General features: G+C 33.6%; 1 protein-coding gene across 1 annotated transcript in view; it reads left to right on the top strand.

The window, feature by feature from the left end:
• Positions 1 to 15,169, top strand: part of LOC114189587 (DNA mismatch repair protein MSH1, mitochondrial) — a 42,402-nt gene that overhangs the window by 19,828 nt on the left and 7,405 nt on the right. Inside the window, exons 14-20 of the mRNA XM_028078193.1 lie at positions 4,082 to 4,149; positions 6,871 to 7,044; positions 11,889 to 12,095; positions 12,187 to 12,443; positions 12,553 to 12,696; positions 13,969 to 14,026; positions 14,358 to 14,654. Of these exons, the coding sequence (XP_027933994.1) occupies positions 4,082 to 4,149; positions 6,871 to 7,044; positions 11,889 to 12,095; positions 12,187 to 12,443; positions 12,553 to 12,696; positions 13,969 to 14,026; positions 14,358 to 14,654 (1,205 nt within the window). The remainder of the gene's footprint in view (positions 1 to 4,081; positions 4,150 to 6,870; positions 7,045 to 11,888; positions 12,096 to 12,186; positions 12,444 to 12,552; positions 12,697 to 13,968; positions 14,027 to 14,357; positions 14,655 to 15,169) is intronic.

Here is a 15,169-nt window from a genome sequence, read left to right as displayed (position 1 = left end):
TCTTGACTCTCTTGATACCCAAGGAGATCTTAACTTGATTGAGTCTACCAAATCAAGTACAGGGTAACTACTTAAGTCCACATAAGTCTTTTTTTTCAATATGCTCACTTTATTATGTTAAAATTGAGACGAATCTCTTTGTAGACTTCTTTCTCTAGATGTCCAAGCAAGACAATTTTTCGCATCAAATTGTTGCAATTTCCTGCCAAAATAAGCTACCAATAAGGGATGATTTTAACAATATTCATTTTTTCTAGTAGAGTTAATGTCTCCTCATTATCAATATCATAGGATTGCTTATAAAACTACATACATTGTATTTCCTTTTTGTACCGCAGCTTGTCAAAATTCTCGAATGTGTAGTTCTACGTAGGATTAAAAATATGTTAAAAAGAGTTTCAGAGATTGATGATCCCTCGGCGGATCTTTGTTATTTATTGAAGAAAATTACATTAGGAACACGAAATGTACAGGAAAAAGACCTTGTCTAGGTAATTAGTGGTAACAGTTCATAGGTACAATGTATATCAATTTTTCAATGCAACTACTTACTACCTATAATGCATAAATACTATACGATTATTAGACGCCGATTGATCTTATCTTGAAAAATATAGGATACGGCACGTATTCGATAAGACAATTCATTTTATTTTGAAAAATATGTAATGATATTGTAATGCTTTTCAAATCATGCCACAATTGAAAAATTATTAATAAGTAATATCTAAATTGAATATACTAAATATATTAAACTCAATTGTATATATGAATTAGAAATGACAAATTATAGTTTTAATCATTTTAACAAATAAAAATTGTAAATTACTATTTATTGCCTATATTTTAGAAATAAGAATAGTGTCAATTTCATCCCCTCCTTGAGAATCAGTTGTAAATAAGACAACTTCCATATCTGGTTTATGAAGAGATAATGTTGGTGCTCTAAGGTTTCTAACATCATCAAAGTCATCCTATGCATCTCCACTAGTGTCCACATCTTAATGCTCCTTGGTTATATTCTTCATACTTCATATACAAAAGTCGCAAATTTGTATGAACATAAACCAAGTCTTCTGTTCTTTTAGGATTCAACTTATTACTTTTTAACGGGTAAATGAATGAATAGTACTCCGATTCCTTTAACAAGATGATGAGCAAGGTTGCACAAGAAGTTTCAATGCTAGGTTTTGTAGGAGAGGGGCAAAAGAACCTTGCACCACCCACCCACCAATATTTAAGATCTAATATCTAGATATCAATTGAGTAGAAGAAAATCTATTTGATTTTGATGAGAAATCTACATATTCAAGTGCAACCTTTCTTCTCTCGTCACTAATTGTGAAAAACTTTTCCATACACTTATTCCTCTCCTTACAAATCTCTTCATCCTCATGTTTGGGGATCGTATTTGAAGTCTCTTGAAGTCATTTATCACTATAATACCTATGAATACAAATTGATAAAATATTATATATAAAAATTAGTAACTTTCTAATTATTTAGATGTAAATTATTAAAAAAAATATGTATTGATAAGATACGTTTACCTAAGATTCAGAGAATGAGCCACACAATGGAGAGGAGTGCAACTTTTAGTCCACCTTGCTATTAGTATATTGTAAACTACTTCATAAAATGCTTATGTATCATTTCCTTCTTTTTCTTATTGCCTATATATAACTGTCTTCATTTTTTCTATCATGGTATCCCACATCTCAATAGACCAAATGAAGAGTAGGACTATCTGAATTACAAGCTTTAACCATGTTAAATATAGGGTCAATCAAAGCTAGAATATATGTAATTTTTTCCTACCATACATTATTCAAAACAAAATATTTAATAGCTTGTGCTTTGCCCATATCATTCTCTCTATAAGAACTCCATTCTTCGCTAATGACCATGGATTGCAATTAATGTTTCAAAAATTAAAATCTTTCTCATCGCTATAGCAGATACAAAGCGTGTATCTGCAACAAGTAACTTCAAATGTGAAAAACAATTGAAAATGGCCAATCTCATGGAGTGGTTCATGATAAGATTCTTGATAAGAGAAACATCAATAATTTCTATAATCCAACTACATTCACCATAGACAATATCATTACCTTCAACATTCTTTGCTATTCATATGTTCTTCAAGGTGATATTCAATATGTGCACAACACAAGGTGTCCAAAAAACTTTAGGAAATAAACCTTCAATGATCATTCCAACAACTTTACACATATGAGCATTATTTGTTATAACTTGCACACAATTTTCTTCCCCTACTTCTTTAATAACTTAGTCATTATGCTAGCTATGTAATGCTTATTTTTTATTTCATCTGAAGCATCAACATATTTTGAAAATATAGGACCCCCTCACTATTGGCCATAAAATAAATTAACGATCCTCTTTGTAAATCCGTTCATCGATCAAAGACTATGCTAACCCTTTTCGTTTAAAGTTGATTTAACTGGTCTAAGTAACCTCTCAACGTGTGTTTTCTCTTGTTGTAATAGGGTGGTCCTCAATGCATTGTATTCAGGAGGATAAAGTCGTTGATAATATGATTTGCAACAAACAAATATGAATTCACATGATAGGGGTTTCTTGCAAGGTTAAAAGGCATAGTAGAGGAATAAAGCATTCTAGCTATGAGAGCATTCTTATTGTCTCTATCCTCTATGTTGAAGCCCTCTTCCTCCTTTTTAATGAAATAGTTTCATATCTATCTTTAGTGGGCAAGGGAACATGCTTAGGTTTAACTCTATTTTCTGCCAATTCAACAATTGATTCAATTCAACCAAATATTCTTCATTGATGTTTGAGCAGCACACACTAATTCTAGACCCATGAATTCTCAATAAATGAGCTTTTACTCTAGGGTAAGAACATTTAAAATCTTTTTGATAAAAATTACAAAACCATCTCTTGTTTCCTCCCCCGTCTGTCCCTTTGTCTAATAAATTGACATATGCCCATAAAGAAGCATAATCAACTTGTTGAACATCTTTTGAAATGAACTTGTAATTTTTAAGTTAGAACTAGAAGAATTTGGTATTGGTGCCGACATTTGTTTTACTCAACTAGTCATAAATAAAATATTACATGTGCTTAGAAGTAAATAAAATGAATAATTGGACACAAATAGTAGAAAATAATGAAACAAAAGTCTATAAAAGAAAGAAGAATACCTTAGAAAGAAGATAAAATAAGAGATAAAATGCAATTGGTCCAAGACTTTCAGAATAACTAGAATAAAGGAATTGAATGTCACTTCAAATAATTTTCCTTTACCACACATATAGAAGCATCTCATGTCGGGCTGTATCACATGTAGAGTTGTTATTATTTATCTGCCTATATATTCTGTTTTATATTCCTTCAACCTAAACAAAATGAGAAAATAAATACTTAAAACCAAAAAACTATATATTTTGATTTTAAAATTATCATTTATGTTGAAATTATATGGGTTTCTGTTGATTTTTAAGCTGCTGTGCTGTTTTGAAATGTTAAGCTGTTGTGCTTGTTTTGAATTGTTGTTGTACATATAAATATTTAATTTTATAGTTTTTATGATTTTTAAACTGTTATAATATTTTATTATTTGTTATAATATTTTATTATTTGAAAATCCAGTTTAAAAAATACTAAACTGTGATTAATAGATTAAAGACAAGGTTCGCACTTGATTTTATGCTGGGTTGTTAATATTAGAGATAAGGACGTGTAAGATGTTAAAGAAATAAAATAAAGTAGAAACGCTTTAATAGCTTTCTAGTCTTGAATCTTGTTGATCTTCGCTTTGCATCCTCTTGGATTTGTTGAATTCTTTATCCCCTGTCTCTTTATCCATGGATCTTGTACTTGATCTTTGAATGTTTGATAATCTCTTTAGGTCTGTTAGTTATATTACAATAGAGAGTAATGTACTTGTACAAAAGGTTTGCTATACTACTTTATTAATTTCAATCTTTTTATTGCAATTCAAAATATTCTCAATTATGTACTTTACATTTATATTGCTATTATTATAATGGCGTTTTGTACCTAAATTTGGACTTGTTTCATTATTTTTGTTTCACAGAAACATGCAAACTTATGAGCAGTTTAACGTGCTCAATTCCAGAATTTACTTGTGTTTCTTCAGCAAAGGTTATTATTAACTTGTTTGTATCCTATATACTGTAAAGCAGTTATTTTTTTGTCAAATATAGAATGAAAATTAGTTGTACTATGATTGCAACCTTCAATATGATGAATTGCAAATTTAAAGGTGCTCATATTGATTACCTGCAAAAAATTATTGTTCATACTATATTCAAGTGCTTCTTTTTTGAAGGTTGGTCATTATAGTTCTTGCTCTCTAGCATAAACACATGTGCTGGCCTGAAAATAAAAGGATTATTAATGTTTTTATTTTTGTTCACTAATTGATGCTTCATTATTCAATCTGAAGAACTAATGTTAGCTTTAATTTCTAAGTTGTATTATACTTTTATGTTTAAATATATATGAAACAAGCATGACACAGTTCATGATTCTCAACTTTTGGGTATGTAAACTAATTTGGATGTCTATGCTGAGTACACTTTGTACTATATCATCTCTCTTCATTAATAAAGTTATTTTTTTATCCTTAAAGAAACCTCTTACTAAGTGAGTTTATAAATAACTCAACGTCAAAAACGATTTGTAAGGTGCAGGTCAGACCCCACTTATATATTATAATTCATTGCTACGCACGTTGGCCTTGAAAACTTTTAGTAGCAAGTAGAAAAGAAATTTCGTACTGGAAATGTTTTGGGGCTTTAAAGGCTTTTGTATTTGGATTTTCTTATTTTGGAGAAATAGGTGTTTTTGTTTGGTCATTTTCTTACTGTGCTTTTGAAAGGAATTATTGTTTGCTACAAATAAAATGCAGCTAAAGATTCTATTATTACTATCTTGAAACTAGGTTTCTTAAGAACTTGCTATGTTGGTAGTAACTGAATTGTTGCTTGAAACCTTGACACTAGTAAGCATTGTGTCAGGTGTCGTGGTTTTGTGTAATTAGGGGAGAAGCAAAGGGCTAGTGAAAACGATGGAGTACTTTGCTATTAATGTTAAGCATTCGGTACGCATTAAGAAGTTGAGAGAAGGTTGGGGAGTTTAGAAGTTGAAATATTTAATATCTTGAGTTCTAATATGGCTATTATTGAAGAACGTGACATTGATGCCCAATTTGGATTTGAGAATAACTAAGAAAAGTACAATTAATAGCATGGATAACCATGGCCAAGGAGTTACTAGCTTGTGTGCTGCAATGATTGAAGAAGAAGCTTGTTGGATTGCTTTGAGTTGAAGGTATTCATTGTACAAATTCACTTAAAATGGACTTGGATGTGCTAATGAATTTACAGTGAAACATAAGATAGATGGATCACTAGACAGTATAAAGCTGGATTGGTTGCAAAGGAGTAATCAACTAAGATGAGGCTTTTTCTCTTGTAGCAAAGATGAGTACAATTTGAGTTGTTCCTGCTGCTCTAGCTGCTTGTTTTGGACGGAAATTACACCAGTTAGATTATGATTATGAACTTGTTTGGCCACTAGTGAGGTTTGGATGATGAAAGGATGAGATCAGTGAAGTGAGACATAAGAAATTTAGGCCAGGGTCATCCAAATTCTATAAAGCATGGACATGAACATAGATAATGAATAAGGACGTTATAACCTCCAAAATTTTAGATATAGCAACTTGAATATATTTATATTGAGCATTACTATTAATTTTTTAAATTGACATTCAAAATTTTATATTCGAAATCATCTATTTAAAAGTTAGTCTAATATAAATAGTTAAAACATTATGTTGCCTAATAAAAAAAATGAGTCTAAACTTTGAAAAGTATAAAAGAATCTATTTCATTTTAGTCTTGATCATGATTATTGAAAAACACTGTCTAGCGGGGTTCATCTAAGGAGAATTAACAACCTCAGAGAATATCATAATATATGAAGATATGATACAAGAATAAATAAAATGTTCCTAACTCTTGATATTCTTCATTATATAGGCTCTGCTTCTTATTTCTATAATTATAATAGAAACTTTCTCATTAAGTTTTATGGATTTCTAGAATAAGAAAATCACTGCCTGTCCTCATTAAACTTTGTTGGAGTCATATCAGAGCTGTGTCAGACATTAGAAATCGTTTTTTAAATTTGGCACTTCAGCATTGGCTGATATGTGGTGCACCAATGTCATACGTGGGTTGGTGTCATATATGTGTCGGATAGGGAGACACACCATTGAAGAGGAGTGTCCGAACTTTATATTGTTGATGGAAATTTAGATAGAAACAAGTTCTTGCAAAAGTGTTGTATGTCACGACTGTTTTATGTCATGGTTCATACTTTTTTGCTTTTATTTGAGCAAGAGACTTGAATTGACATTTTTTCTTTTCTATTTAGATGATGCAAAATTCCTTTTTTCCATTTTGGTCTCCAATATTATGTGTTGGTTATTGAGCCTTTATTAAGAAGTTTCATTCAGATTTATATCATTAAAGAGAATCGTCTGATTAATTCTAATTTGTACAGCCAAGAGAATAATATTTTCAATATTTTAGGATATCTCGTGTTCTTTTCGTTTTTAATTTTCTGCCAATTAAGTGGAGATTAGTCGCAAGTTTTATTCCTAGATTGGTCTGAGACTATTGGCCTAATCCTTATTTACATCTCTTACACAGTCAATATTTAAAGTGGAATAAAATTTACTGTACTATATTTTCATTACCTTTTATATTTAGAACCTTACACTTTTTTTTTTTTTTTATTTTAACCATTCTGCATGTTCATTTTTGTGTCTGATTGTTCACTGTATTTGTGCAGCTTGTGAAGCTACTTGAATGGAGAGAGGTCAATCATATGGAATTTTGTAGAATAAAGAATGTGGTCGATGAAATTTTGCAGATGTATAGAACCCCTGAGCTCAATGAAATATTGGAAAATTTAATCGCACCCACATGGGCAACAACTGGGTTAGAAATTGACTTTGAAGCCTTGGTGAGTGAAAAGTTTGTTTTTTCACTTTATTGAAATAAAAAGTGTTAGAGAACTGGTAGGAAATTGGGTTAACCCACTTCTTAAAACATATCAACTATAGGATGACCCATAAATAATTTTTTTATCTCTATAGAACGAATTGTTTGTAATTGTGAGTTGTATGCATGTGATTCTTATTTATAATGAAAAAGAGATGTAGCAATCAGGAACAATATTAACTGACTAATAATGAGAAACATTTGTTAAGAAATTTCCCTATTTAATGAAATAAAATCGTACCATATTTCCATATTTGTTAGCTATCAGATTTTATTATTCCATATTTAGTAAATTATAATTAAAGTCTGTAACGGAAATATCCTTGGATAGTATGAATCTAATTATACATTTGAATAATAAGGATTTGATTATGTTCTTGAATCATAGGGATCTGAGTACACTAAATGTTATTATATTCCTAATTTTTGCTATATATTAGGATATCATCAAAGAACACCAACGTGAATTTCCTTAAGTAAGGGCGCAAGACTTGATTCATAAGAGCTTGGAAAGTTGATGGTGCATGTGTAAGTCCAAAGGACATGACTAAGAATTCATAATGTCTTTAGTGAGTTCTGGAAGTAGTTTTAGGAACATCTCCATTCATTCTGATTTGATGATACCTTGATTTGAGATCCAATCATGGCTCTTCCCAGTCATGTCACCTTATTTAAACCGCCATCCCCTGTCCTTCCTAACCAAAATAACAGGGTTGCTGTAGGGGCTGTTGCTATGTCTTATGATTCTCGTTGTCAACATTTCCTTCACAGACCTTTCAATTTCATTTTTGTGGTTGTAAGGATATCTATAGGGCCTAATATTGGGAATGTTCGCTTTTTCCTTAAGAATCACAACATGATCACATACCCTTTTGGGGGGCAAGTCAGTGGGCTCTCAAAATAAATCCTCATATTAATTTAACACAACAGCCAACTTTGAATGTATCAGCTCCTTTTTCATTGAGAGCCTTCACCTCACCATAGCTTTCCACGAAGCTTGCAATTTACAAAGGGAGGGGTCACCTTTTATCATCCCTCCATTACTTTCTTTTCATTTCCTTCACTCTCCATCGATTTGCTACTTGCTCATTCTTTATTCCCTCCTTTTTCCCACCTCGTGAAGCCTCTATTATATATGGCCATATATTTTTCACCCATTTTCCTCTCCCAACTCATCGGCCTTACTTTCCGTGACGCATTATTTTTCTCCTCTAACAATAACGCCTTATCCATCAACTCCAATGTGCCCACAATGTGGAGTTTTAATTCTGCATCGATTTCCCCCTTCAAGCCATTGAGGAATATCCCTTCAACATAATCCTCTCCTCTTCAAGTGAGCAAATTCCCTTTCAAACCTCTCCCTATATTTCATAACTGAGCTAATTTGTTTAATGCTCAGCAATGGACCGAAAGGGTTTTACACCAACCCTGGTTGGAACCGTCTAATCAAACCACCCTTGAATTCCTCCTAGTTGAGTTCATGACTTTGCTCTTCCCACCATTGGTACCAACTCAATGCTCTATCCTACAAAGCAATTAATACTGCATATAGTTTTTCCTCCTCTTCCACTAAATTCAATTTAAAATATCGTTCCACACGAACAATCCACCCATAAGCATCTTCCCCCATGAATAATGAAATCTTCAATTTCCTGCCTCCAAAGTCTCACGATGAGTCACTACTCATGCTTCGAGAGGTGTAACTGGTTCGGTCGTCTCCCTCCTCGCTATCAACCTCTCCATCCACCTCCACATTCCTCTTCTATCTTCTGTGTGATCAGTGCCAGTGGGGTCTGCTAATACGAGATCGGTCACGTGATATAATCATGTTTTTCAACTCCTCCAATTGCTCTTTGATCCCAATCATGCGTTTCTCCATGGTTTTGCAGGTGAAGACCATGCACTCCCAGAACCGTGCTCTGAATACCAATTAATAGCGTCATGAAATCAAGCAATACTGATAACATTCACAGATGAGTAAAAGTAGGGAAGAATTTTATTATGAGCTGGATTTGTAGAAAACAAAAAAGGATACATTGAGGGAGACAATCCAATTTCGTAGCCTTCTTGGCCCCAAATTCACCACCAAAACCTTCCCACTCACGTATGGCTATTCCACCTGATAAAAAGGGCTGACACTCTCAGAACTTGCATCCCTCTCTCGCTGTGCTAGTAAGGCAAAACCCTTGCACCCAATGATTGGGAAAGATTTCGTGGTCCCCACGTTATGGATTTGCATCTTCTTCTTTCATAGACATTCTACATATACCTATTATGCCCTTCGCTATTCTCATATTTATCAAATTGTTTCCAAGTTGGGAATGGAAACAGATTCACCAGCTTGAGGGAAAGTGTCAACAATTATATTTTCTTACTCCATATTTAACATACTATATTTTACAAGATCACAAAAAGGATACAAATGTTTTTCTCCTTTTCTTAACCGTTATTTTGTGTCTGCAAATGTCACCTTTGCTGAGTTCTCCCTTTATTTTAAGAGTCAATCTTCGAGTCAATCTTCACCTCTGACTCCATCCAATCCTGACAACTCTCCTAGTACCTTTATTGTTCCTATTGTTTGTGACCCTCTTACTGTGTCTTCTTCACCCTCGATTCTTGCTCCACAGTCAGCTTCTCCTTTTCCACCTCTTTAGGTTTATAGTCGCCGAAATTGATCACAACCACCACCATGTGACTTCACTCAAGTGCCAACTACTCTGTCTTCTCCGGCTTTGACACCTGAGTCTGACCTTCCCATTGCCCTTCGAAAAGGTATGTGTTCTACCCGTAATCCCTCTTCCCATTATATTGCTTTGAGTTATCATCGATTGTCATTACCTTTTTATACATGTCTTTCCTCTCTTTCTTCTATGATCATTCCAAAAATTGCCCGTGACACTTTAGCCCATCTTGGTTGGCGTCAAGCCATGACAGATAAACTAAGTGCTCTTCATAACAGTGGAACTTGGGAACTGGTCCCGTTATCGTCTGGAAAATCTGTTGTTGGTCGCAGGTGGGTGTTTGCTATCAAAGTTGGACCCAGTGGTACTATTGATCGCCTCAAAGCTCGTCTTGTGGCCAAAGGTTATACTCAAATTTTTGGGTTGGATTATGGAGATACCTTTTCCCCCGTGGCAAAGATGGCTTCTGTTCGTTTATTTATCGTCATGGCTGCTCTTCAACAATGGCCTCTTTATCAACTAGATGTTAAAAATGCTTTCCTCAATGGTGATTTGCAAGAAGAAATCTATATGGAGCAACCTCCTGGGTTTGTTGCTCAGGGGGAGTCTTTTGGGATGGTATGTCATCTTCGCAAATCCCTATATGGCCTAAAACAATCTTCTAGGGCCTGGTTTGGAAAGTTTAGCAATGTTGTTCAGCAATTTGGTATGACTCGGTGTGAAGTAGATCATTTTGTCTTTTATCAACACTCGAGTGATGGATGTGTTTACTTGATAGTATATGTTGATGACATCGTTCTTACAAAGGAGTAACAACCATGGCATCTCTCAGTTCAAACAACATCTCTGTCACCATTTTTAGATCAAAAATCTTGGCAAACTCAAATATTTCTTGGGTATTGAGGTGGCACAGTCCAATGATGGTATTGTTATATCTCAGAGAAAGTATGCCATGGATATTCTGGAGGAAACTGGGTTAATGAGTTCAAAGTCTATTGATACACCCATGGATCCCAATACTAAACTTCTACCAAATCAAGGGGAGCCTATATCTGATCCTGAATAGTATAGAAGATTGGTTGGGAAATTAAATTATCTTATCATGTCCTGACATTTCCTTTGCAGTTAGTCTGGTAAGCCAATTTCTTAATTCCCCATGTGAAGATCATTGGAATGTAGTTATTCGTATCTTGAAGTATATTAAAAGATCCCCTAGAAAAGGATTGTTATATGGTTCTTATAACCATACAAGAGTTGTTTGCTATTCAGATACTGATTGAGCAGGATCTCCTTTTGATAGAAGATCTACATCTGGGTATTGTGTCTCCATTGGTGGTAACTTGATCAAGTAGAAAAGTAAGAAACAGAGTGTTGTAGCAAGATCCAGTGCAGAAGCAGAATATAGAACTATGGCCTTAGCTGCCTGTGAACTTGTTTGGCTCAAGCAATTGCTTAGAGAGTTACAATTTGGAGATGTTACTCAAATGACACTTGTGTGTGATAATCAGGCTGCTTTTCATATTAGCTCTAATCCTGTCTTTCATGAGAGGACCAAACATATTGAGATTGATTGTCATTTCATTTGGGAAAAGATCATGTCTGAAGACATCAAGATTGAGTTTGTTAACTCAAGTGATCAGTTAGCAGATATTTTTACCAAGTCTTTACTGGGACTTAGAATTGATTATATTTGTAATATGCTTGACACATACGATTTGTATGCTCTAGCTTGAGGGGGAGTGTTAGATATTGTTAATCACAATATCAAACAATATCTTCTATTTACTCTATTTATTTTCAGTTACTCTTTTTAATTGTACCTCTCTCTATTATGAATAGATTACCCAAGGAAGATTAATCTCAAACCCTATTTTCTTCATTCTCAACATATAACATAAATATCCCTAAATAATATTGAAATCCAATTATATTTTTTAATAATAGGGATCTATTACTTTAAGTGTTATTCTATTTCCAAAATTAGTTTTCCAATTTTGTATATATATGTGTGTGTGTGTGTGTGTATATATATATATATATATATATATATATATGTACTCTTACCCATATAATAATTTGATTATACCCTAATATTTAGACTACCTTAATGTTATTTTGTTTCCAGGTTGCGGGATGTGAAGTTGCATCTTGTAAGATTGGTGAAGTAATCTCTCTGGATGGTGGGAATGATCAGAAAATAAACTCTTTCTCTCTTATTCCTCATGAATTTTTTGAAGATGCGGAGTCTAAATGGAAAGGACGAATAAAAAGAATCCACATAGATGACGTGTTTACTGCAGTACAAAAAGCAGCTGAGGTCTTGCACATAGCAGTAGGTCTATGTAACTCAACCTTGTCTATACATGTTTGCATGTTTGGACTCTTGTTTATGCAACATTAATGTTGTCCCAATATTATTGCAGGTCACTGAAGATTTTGTTCCTGTTGTTTCTAGAGTAAAGGCTACTATAGCCCCATTCGGAGGTCCGAAGGGGGAAATTTCTTATGCTCGTGAGCATGAGGCCGTTTGGTTCAGAGGCAAACGCTTTACACCGAATTTGTGGTCTGGTAGCCCTGGGGAGGAACAGATTAAACAGCTTAGGCATGCTTTAGATTCTAAAGGTAAAAAGGTTGGGGAGGAATGGTTTACCACACCGAAGGTTGAGGCTGCATTAACAAGGTACCTTTTTATATGAATAATTGTATCTTATTATTATTATTTTTATTTTGTCAAACACCTGTGATTCTTTTTGCTAAATCATATATGTTGATAAGTTTATTTGTTAAAGGTACCATGAAGCAAATGCCAAGGCAACAGAACGAGTTTTGGAAATTTTAAGGGAACTCGCTACTGAATTGCATTACAGTATAAACATTCTTGTCTTTTCATCCACATTGCTTGTTATTACCAAAGCTTTATTCGCTCATGCAAGGTTTGTAAACAATTGCAGTTGCTTCTGCTGTATTTTTATGGATAAAATGCATTGGTATTTTTCTTTGTGGTGCATTAATTTTTGTAAGTGCGTTTTATTAGATCTGTTTAAGCTACAAGTATCTGTCTTCAGTTTGTTGATTAAATTTAGTTTCATGGGCATTTGTCTCCTAGGGCACAAATGATTGAATTGAAGTCATTGGAAAACCTGAAACAGTATTATGAAAATTGTGTATTGCATTATATGATTTTGTTCAATATTTATGCAGATGGACAGCAAAATCAGCTCGTAAAGTTTAGTGTTTACAACAGTTTATGTGAGGAAAGGTGGAGAGAATCAAAGCATAGAAAACTAAACACTGAATATCTAATCTGAATAATATTTTAACAAAAACTAATTGTTAAGATATCATTAATATGTTAATATTTTCTGTTTCTACTGTTATTAGTCTTTATATGTATTTTGGGTTTAGTCCATATTTTCTTTATTATAAATACAGTCCCTATGTGTATTTTCTACACAAGGGAAATTAATCTCAAACTCTATTTTCTCTATATTAAACACTAATATATTTCATTGTCATATGATAAAGCTAAGTAAGAGCAGTAGTTCAAAAAATATTTAGGAATGGGAAGACAGCATGAAAGTTGTGCTATCAGTCTCAGTGTACATTGTTAGTTAGTCCCACATCACTTGCCTTAACTTTTGGAGTGTTATCTGGACAGTTTCATTTACTATCAATTGGTTTCAAGATGAAATCTGACATGGTATCAGAGACTATAACTCTTCTTAGTACCTATACTGGTAGGTTCTCCTGGTTTGGAAGACTTCTAATATAAGGTGGGTGTTGGGAAATCCCACATCATCTGCCTCAATTCTTGGTGTACGGCTTATATATTTGTTGTGTAACTTCACTTTATACCAATAGGTTTTAGGATGAAATCTGATATGGTATCATAGACTATAGCTCATCTTGATAATTGCATATTGTGATAGGCTCTCTGATTTGGCGGACATATGTGGGAATCTAACATGTATGCTTGCTTTTCTTGGGTTGTTTATGGAAAAGGGTGCATCAATGGTCATGTTAATTGTTATTATCTTTATTTATTTCTTAATAAATGAAGCATACCACAAAATAATCATTCTCCACTATTCAGAATGTTGTGGAATTCTTCTGTTTTGAAATTGGCGGTTGTAAAACGTGATGTTACCTATCCATGTTTTGTGGTACTGAAATGGTGAAGTTATTTATTCATTGATGCCTTTCAGTGAAGGGAGAAGAAGGAGATGGGTTTTCCCAACACTTGCAGATTCGAATGGGTTTGAGGTAGTATGTAACAACTTGATAGTGCTGTTATTGTTATTGATGGATAATGTTTATGTTTGCAGAGAATACACTTATGGGTTGTTCTCTGTATATTGTACAGTCTTGTAAATGGGTTGTATCTTGGTCAGATAGTTACAGCTGTTAGGTAGTTACAATAACTCCATTGATTAGGCAATTACAACGGTTATCATTGTTAGACAATTACAAATGTCTATCAGTCCTCTGAGCATAGATGTATAAATGTGTTTCTCTATCACCTAATGGCTAGTTACTTTTTATTCATAATTTGTTTGGGTTTGTGAGATGATGGCTATATGTTAAATTGTTGCAGGATGTGAAACCGTCGGAGAAAACCCATGGGATGAAGATAGTTGGTTTATCACCGTATTGGTTCCACATCGCAGAGGGTGTTGTGCGTAATGATGTTGATATGGAATCATTATTTCTGTTGACAGGACCAAATGGTGGCGGCAAATCAAGTTTACTTCGTTCAATTTGTGCTGCTGCACTACTTGGGATATGTGGACTCATGATTCCTGCAGAATCAGCCGTGATTCCTTATTTTGACTCCATCACACTTCATATGAAGTCATATGATAGTCCAGCTGATAAAAAGAGTTCCTTTCAGGTTTTATATTTTCTCATGCTTTTGTCTCATGTTCATCCATAGTAAAATATTATACAATTCTGATTACACCCAAACCCCACACCAGAGTGTTCAAATATGGACGGAAAGCAAGAATGAGGTCATAACCAGGAGAAATAACCACTTATTAAGTATCATAGATAAAGCTTCTTCCCAAAAGAACTTAGTTATCAACACTTGAAAATGGATTATTCTATGACTTCCAAGGATGTTGGTCTTTTACTTTCTGCAGTACCTTTTTACTGTGTAGTATTAACACATTATTTTGCCATTTTTATAAACACAGTAGTAATGTGATGTTTACTAGAGAAAGTAGTGTATGCTAGAAAACAAGAATATGATCTCAAATATGGTCAGCAGCTCCAAAGTCACAATCTAAAGATCCTCAAGCATGGTATTAGACATTAAAATCATTGCTTACTGAAAGAGTCAGTAAGGGTTCTTCTCAAGTTTAGTTGAAAATTATTTCTCTCTTATTGAGTCTCATTACATACACA

This window comes from Vigna unguiculata, chromosome 7 (assembly GCF_004118075.2).
Source record: "Vigna unguiculata cultivar IT97K-499-35 chromosome 7, ASM411807v1, whole genome shotgun sequence".
Classification (NCBI taxonomy): domain Eukaryota; kingdom Viridiplantae; phylum Streptophyta; class Magnoliopsida; order Fabales; family Fabaceae; genus Vigna; species Vigna unguiculata.
The sequence above is the reverse complement of the archived record's forward strand: the minus strand, read 5'-3'. Positions and strand labels throughout refer to the sequence as shown.